The sequence below is a fragment of the Solanum stenotomum genome, chromosome 3 (genome assembly GCF_019186545.1).
Source record: "Solanum stenotomum isolate F172 chromosome 3, ASM1918654v1, whole genome shotgun sequence".
Lineage (NCBI taxonomy): Eukaryota > Viridiplantae > Streptophyta > Magnoliopsida > Solanales > Solanaceae > Solanum > Solanum stenotomum.
This window is the reverse complement of record NC_064284.1, coordinates 21,041,873-21,049,070: the sequence shown is the minus strand read 5'-3', so window position 1 is coordinate 21,049,070 and position 7,198 is coordinate 21,041,873. Positions and strand designations below refer to the sequence as shown.

Genomic DNA, 7,198 nt, shown 5'->3' with positions numbered 1-7,198 from the left:
TAAAATTTCAATCCTCCCAAAAAATAAAAAATAACAAAATTTTCTTTTCTTAATTTACATATTATTTTATTTTAATTAGATTTTTTAACCTTAGAGTTATATAAACAAAAATAATAATAACTAAAGATTGAATCTAAAAATGATAGGTAATAAATAAAAAAAAATCCTTCTTTTCAATATTTTTCAATAATACTTTAGTATTTTTTAAAAAAAATATCAATTAAAGATTTCAACTCTCCTAGAAAGGTAATATTTTTTTTTTCCTTTGTATAGTTACATATTTATTTCCTAGAAAGATATTGTCCTTCTTCGTAATTTGACTCTTTTTTAAAAAAAAATTAATCAAACACAAATTACTTTTCAAATGAATTTGCTAAACATATTTTTTTCAAAAATATTTTTCTGAAAAACTATTGTAAAGATGCTTTTAAAAATAAATAGCTTTTAGCAACCATGCCAAACAAAATCTTAGATGAATTCGTAAGATCTAACCATAGTTGATGCCTATTTATCCATTTATGTTCAAGCAATAATAAGCATATAAAAAATAAAGTGGGTTTGATGTGAGTTTGTAAAACAAAAATTGATAAGAATCTATCGTTAGCAATGATGCGTCTAGCCATTCAGTAAATCTGCTGCTGTAATTAGATGGAAAGGCCTATGCTTGTTCCCGGACATGGTCTGCATCAACAGTTTTATTCGGCCGGTGGTGATGTTTACCGCTTCCAACTGTTGTAGTGTAGCCCTTCTGAAGCCACATTTTCCTCATTGATTTTATGGTTGGAATGTAAGTCTCTATTCTCTGCCAGCTGTTCGATGTAATTCCTAATACAAAAAAGTATGTAGAAGATAGTTTTAGACTTGCCATGATGTGATCTATAGAGTCCAAAATTCATCAAAGTCAAGCTTGGTACTTGAAATTTCTGTCTACTTGGCCTCTTTGTGCCTATTGAATAGGTAGAACAACCAATAAAATCGATCTTCCCCCATCCACTTATCTTTTCCCTCATCAAAAGAGAAGTGTTTTAATGGTGTGACCTGTGAATATGTTATTAAATGTATCTTTCTGGTGGTTGATTTATTTCACTGCATTTGTCATAACACTAGCACTTAGGGGTCGTTTGGTACAAAGATTAATAACGCAGAGATTAGTAATGCAGAGATTAATAATGCAGAGATTAGTAATACATGAATTATTTTTAATCAAGTGTTTGGTTGATCGCTTCTCACCAAATCTTGTGTTTGGTTTAAAACTCTACAATTTTTTTCCCCCAATTTTACCCTTGAATTATTATGTTTTCTATTACATGTAATTACCATATTTATTGCAGTTTAAAACTTGAATATGAAGTTCACGATCCAATGCTTACCTCCCTCTTCTCTTAACAAAATAGGAAAAAACAGTAGCCAACAAGATCAACTTTGCTTTGTCATGTAATCCTCTTACCTACTAATATTTTTTTTTTAAAAAAAACTAAAGAACTTGCAGAAAGATCAAAACTTTATTGATTTTAATGACAAAATTTGTGAGGAAATATCAGTATTGCAGATCAAATAGTGGTAGTGTTACGAGACGAGAGAGGAGAAAAATGTTTTGTGTTTGTTTCACAGTTACAAAATGTTGTGCTCTGGAATTGATGAGAGGGAGTTTTTAGGACGAGAAAATGGTTGGTGGATTGTACAGTGTTTCAATCATAGAAGATAAAATTAGAGAAAATTTCAGAAGATCAGATTTTTTAACTGAAAAATCTGTACATATTTTTTTCTTGTCCAAAAGAAATTGTATCATGAAAACAGTAAAGTCGCCAAAGAGCATAACGGGAATTTCTTTATCAATTATAAAGGGTGTCTAAGGAAATAGAAGGGCAATTCAGTCATTTTGTTTCCTTATCCAAGTATTACTAAACCTGGGATTAGTAATCCCTAGATATTTTTGGTATTAGATAAGACCACATATGGTGTATTAAGTTATCCATGTGTTAGGTGTGTTTGAGTTGAATTGTGCTACCAAACATTGTATTAAGTGGACTAAATTTTAATCCAAGGACTATTTTAATTAATACATCCTACCAAACGGCTCCTTAATGTTTGAAACTAAAAGGTCCTTTTGTTAGGAACAATGGTGTATCAGCATTTGGTTGCATTTGCCCTTTTTGATTCGCTCTTGCTGAAGAGTGCAATGACTGTGGTGTAAATATGTTAGGAGATTGCTACATGTTATTACGTTTTGCATTCATTTGTTGAAAATACAGCACCAATTTTTCTTCGTGAAAATCATGACTTGTTGTTAACCATGTTGTTTATAGAGAATGGATTTTTGTGAAGTATAAATTTCTTAAATGCAACTAAATCCTACAACGTTTCTTATTTATAGCTTTTTATCTTGTCATTCACAATATATAGGTTTATCCAATCAAAGCAAGGTGAAAAAAAATGTGCCTTTCCATCCAAATGTTTGGACTCTCATACATTTTCTGGACAAAAATCCAGTATTTGTTTCCTTTTACATTGACAAGAAAGAAGTATCACACTTGAAAGTCTTTTGCAGCAACAGAATTGCTGACAAAAAACTGCTATGTTAAACTTCAATCGTTTTTTGATACAGAGAGCTGTATCTCCACCGTTCTTTCTCCACAAAGTCTGCATCAAGAAACTGAGCTATGAATGTCCAAAGCCGGTAAACATCTTCAAAGTTGGCCAGAAAGCTAAGGGCAATGGTAACTACTGATATCCCAAAGTCAGCTTTTTTAGATTTTTTGTTCTGTGCATCTTTTTCGTCACACTTTTTTCCTTCTATAGTCCTCTGCTTCTCTTCCTCATACTTGTCTGGAAACCACAAATGTGACAGAAACCCATGGCTGAGAGAAATATTGTTCCGATCAGCAAGCTTCTGTATGAGAATTGGTTCCACCCTTTCTCCTTTCCAGTCGAACAGATTAAACGCCATAGCAGTTCCCCTGTCAAATTTTATCTTTGGTCCATAGATTTTGACCAGAGGAAAATGATCCAATCTATTTGGATGCTTAAGTTTCAGGAGTGCACTAATAAGCCAATTGACTAGATACCTTCTTCTGTTACCAATTTGCATCAGTCCAAGCGAATCCACATGATCCAAGCATCTGCATTGAATCTCTATGCTTCTCTTTTCTTCCAGCTTAGTGTTGTCGCCTAGTGTACTAATGGATTGATCTAATTCCTCTTTGCTCTTATCCTTTGTAGCATCTTTTCCATTTTTATTGTTGTGCGTGGATTTAGCAGAATTGTGAGCTGAATTAGAGCCAGATATATGCAGCTCATCCAGTTTTGTAACAAAATTGGTTTTTTGTTCAAGCTCCGTGCCACTGCCTGATGAATCTAGTGAATTTAAGAGTTGTGTTGGTGGAACAAGACTTACAATGCCTGTACTAACCGAAGCTTCCAACATTGATACAATTGATTTCTTGACAAGGAGGCATCCAAACCCTGTAGGATTTTCACCAAAAACCTTATAGAAAGAGCAAATAAGGAAGTCAGGATGGATTAAGGAAAGTCCAAAGCTATTCATGTCCTTTGGTCCCAATGCACATGCATCAAGCAAAACATGCCAACCATTTTCCTGCGCCAAACTCATCCACTGATAAGAGTAACTTGCTCCGGTCACTCTTGACTGAAGGGGGAACACAAATAGTCCCCTTGATTTCTTTTGTTTTTTCTTCCTTATAATCAGTTTCCTGAGTTTCGCAGAGTTAATTCTTAGCCGTGGCCATTTGAATTCTGCTGACATTATATTAGCCCCTCTTTTCTCTGATGTATTGACCATAGTCTCCAATGCTTCACTCTCATGATCATAAACTGTAAGAAGCTTTCTACTAGTTTTGAAAGGGTAAGATTCGGCTATAAGCTTAAAAGCTGATGATCTATTAGCAGTAAAAACCATGGAATATTCATTTGTAGACATGTTAAGAAAATTCATGATGTTTTTCTTGATACAGGATTCCAATTGTGATCCATCACCGCCATGTAATAGCTCGGATTTGAGATCAACAGACTTGCAAGATATGTCAAAGAAAGGATACTCACTACATTCATGAGATGACGGAGAAGAAGAAGAGGATGTCAGCGGGACAACCGCAGAAACCTGTGATTGAACCTGTGAGTAAGAGAAGAGACCAATGCCAATGTAATCCAGGCACACATGGTTAGAAACTGACAGATGATAGTATTCTTGATTCCGAATCTTGTCGACTTGGCAAGATTCGGAATACTTAGGATAAGCTTTGAGGAACTGATCAAATGATTCTTGATATGAAGGAAGGGATTCATGGTTAGTGAAATGAGTATTTGGGAAAAAAGAGGAAGTTGTTGTGGCTGCAAAGGTGTGCCGGCAAGCTGCGGTTGTGCTTTTGGGCTTAGGAAGTGGCTGATGGTTTTGAGGCTCAAGAAGTATAAGGAGAGGATTGGGGCAACAACCATGAATGCCTGTTACTTTCTCAGCCTCCATTAAGCCCTTTGTGGACTGTTTTTTTGTTTAAACAGTTTGTTGAATTATATTCATTCAACTATTTCTTTGTGTTTGTTTGGTTGTTGCTGTTTATCAAGTCAGCTATCACGTTTAAATAGTGATATGCTTAGTTTTCAAGAAAATGACATATAATCATTGTCCTTAAGCGCGTTTTGGGCCAGGTTGCTGGATGTGGGACCTTTGATTATTACTCCTACAAATTTCTTTGAGCTACTGTATTTGACCTTTTCTCCCTATTCAATAAAGAAAAGTTGTTACTTTTTGCCCTTTTCAAACCCATTCTAGTCTTTGCTTGCAATATCTGCTAAAGTTGACTCAGCTTTTTCAAATAAAAAAAGAAAAAATATATGTCATTCAATATTGTATTTTTTCTACTCACTCTGTTTCAATATGTATTTTACTGTCCCTTTTTGTGTTTGAAATGCTACTTCCTACGGAAAAGGGTAAAAAGAATTAATAAATTATGTGAAATCGAACAAAGATAATCTCAATTAATAATTCGATCTAAAAATATTTTTGTCGTCTATATCAAGAAAATAACAACTTCTATACACATGAAAATCCTCTTCCCCCTTTTTGCACAACATAATTATTCTATGTTCGAAAATCAATTGAATTCTCTTCGTTAAAGGTAGTTACACGATGACTGGGGTGCTTAAAAGAAATCAAAGAGCCAATAAAGATAAAAAAAACTGCTAAGTCATGATCTAATTTTATTTGACAAGCTTTGATATTGTGATGAATTATTCAATACATATGATGATGAAAGATAACACGTCGCGATAGGTTAAGATGCGAGTAAGTTATTTTGAACTTACAATAAAGAGCAAAAAAAAAGAAGCAAAGCGATAGTAGTGGGGAGGTGAGAGAAGAACTGATGAGAAGTTAGAGGGGAAGAAGCCTAATTCAAAATCTAAATTTCAAGATTTAGGATTACAAATTTAAGTACAAATATGATGTGGAGATTTAGCTAAAAATAATTCAAATATTAATAAATAGAATTATATATCTAAATTTCGAGACATTATTTGTAAAACTTACAAGATATTCCAAAGACAAAATATTGATCAATAGAAATCTATATAGAAGATACTTCGTTTTCTTCAATTCTACCTTTGCTTTTGTTTGATTACATAAATCATTATATTTATTCCGAATTTCTCTGTCAATTTTGATCAAAATATCTAAATTCAATTGATCAAATAATATAGGGTTTTCACATCCATACTTACATTGTATTGAAAGTAAAAGTGAAGAACCCAAACTTAGGAAGAGGCACCACTATTGGCGGCAACATGAATGCAGGGCTGGCCCAAAAGAGTCTTTAGTGCGGACAAAAGCGGCTTCAGGTCCCCCAAAGTAATGAAGTGAGGAGCAATTCTACCTTGTTAAGTAATTGAACAATTTCCTCAAAGCATGCGTCCCCCTCAATAATTATTATTATTTGCATTTGATGCAAGGCTTCTCTTTTTTCTTTTTGCTTTTCCTTTTCCTTTTTACTTTTTGGACACGAGAAAAAAAAAGTCAGACATTATCGTCATCCACCTCCCAGAAAAGTGCTAAAACCTTTATATCATTAAATTAAGTTATAATCAAATGGTTGCTTCTATTCAACTTGCTCTACTAATATGATATATATTAGTTCAAAAAAGTTATCTTTTGGTATGAAACCTATAATATATTATGATTGAAGGACTGATTTAATGAAAATTACGTGATATATAATCCAAAGGCATAATATATATATATGTGTTGGGTATATAGTAAGAATTAATGGGAAATGAAGGGAAGATGAATTTGAAAGTTTCTCTTATGCTTTAGTAAGGAAAAAAGGATTTCTCCCTCATTGGTGGTGGAAAGAAAAGTTCAAGTGTTTAAATAGAGAAACACTTCTACTACTTGTTAAAAGTGTTGGAAAGAGGACCCCTCGAACCGTCGCTGATCCGCGTGAATCTTTCCCATTTTATTTAAATTTCCCACCGTTGAAAATGACAGTTTTGAAGGTTGCAAACTTTCATAAATGATCGTGTGGTTTCTGAAAGGTTGCAACCATGCATTTTGAACCAGTGCTTCTTGACAATAAATACCTGTGACTTTTCACACACTATTGTTTTGGGATTTTGGGATCAATACACTGGTAAATAGAATCGTTCTATCTTGGGAGAATATATTCCAATTCAAACCTCAGATACTAGAGGAGAATAATTTCCTTAAGAGGACACTGTGCATTTAGTGGGCTCGATTTCCTTTCCTTTTTGTTTCATATGATTGTTACAGATTCTGGTATGTTTTATAGTCATTAGTTTCTGTTAATTGATTTCTGTTCTTCACTACGTGATTTAAACTTTGGAATTTATTGTTTATGCAAAGTTTTGTTATCAGTAGTCTTGATTTAAAATACAGATTGCATAACAATATATGCCCTTTAACTTGACTTCAGCTTGAATCTATGCCCTTCAATTTTGGTTATGCATAAGTAGACATTTTAATTTGTATAAAATTTTGAATAAATAAACACATGCATCTTACATAATTTTTTTTATGTATTACATGGAGTCCTATGTGTATTATGCCACATAGGACACATGTGTCTACGCCCCAAAGTTGAATGACATAGATGCTAGTTGAAGCTTTGGATATATACCAAATACACAACTGTAATTAGATTTTGTTAAGATTAGTGAGCAAAATTAGTTA

At 33.3% G+C, this 7,198-nt stretch overlaps 1 protein-coding gene across 1 annotated transcript; it reads right to left on the bottom strand.

The window, feature by feature from the left end:
• Positions 1-2,424: 2,424 nt before the first annotated feature.
• Positions 2,425-4,653, bottom strand: LOC125861005 (uncharacterized). Its single transcript, XM_049541088.1, has one exon. The coding sequence runs from the start codon at positions 4,478-4,480 to the stop codon at positions 2,579-2,581; it is 1,902 nt and encodes a 633-aa protein (XP_049397045.1). The 5' UTR covers positions 4,481-4,653; the 3' UTR covers positions 2,425-2,578.
• Positions 4,654-7,198: the final 2,545 nt, after the last annotated feature.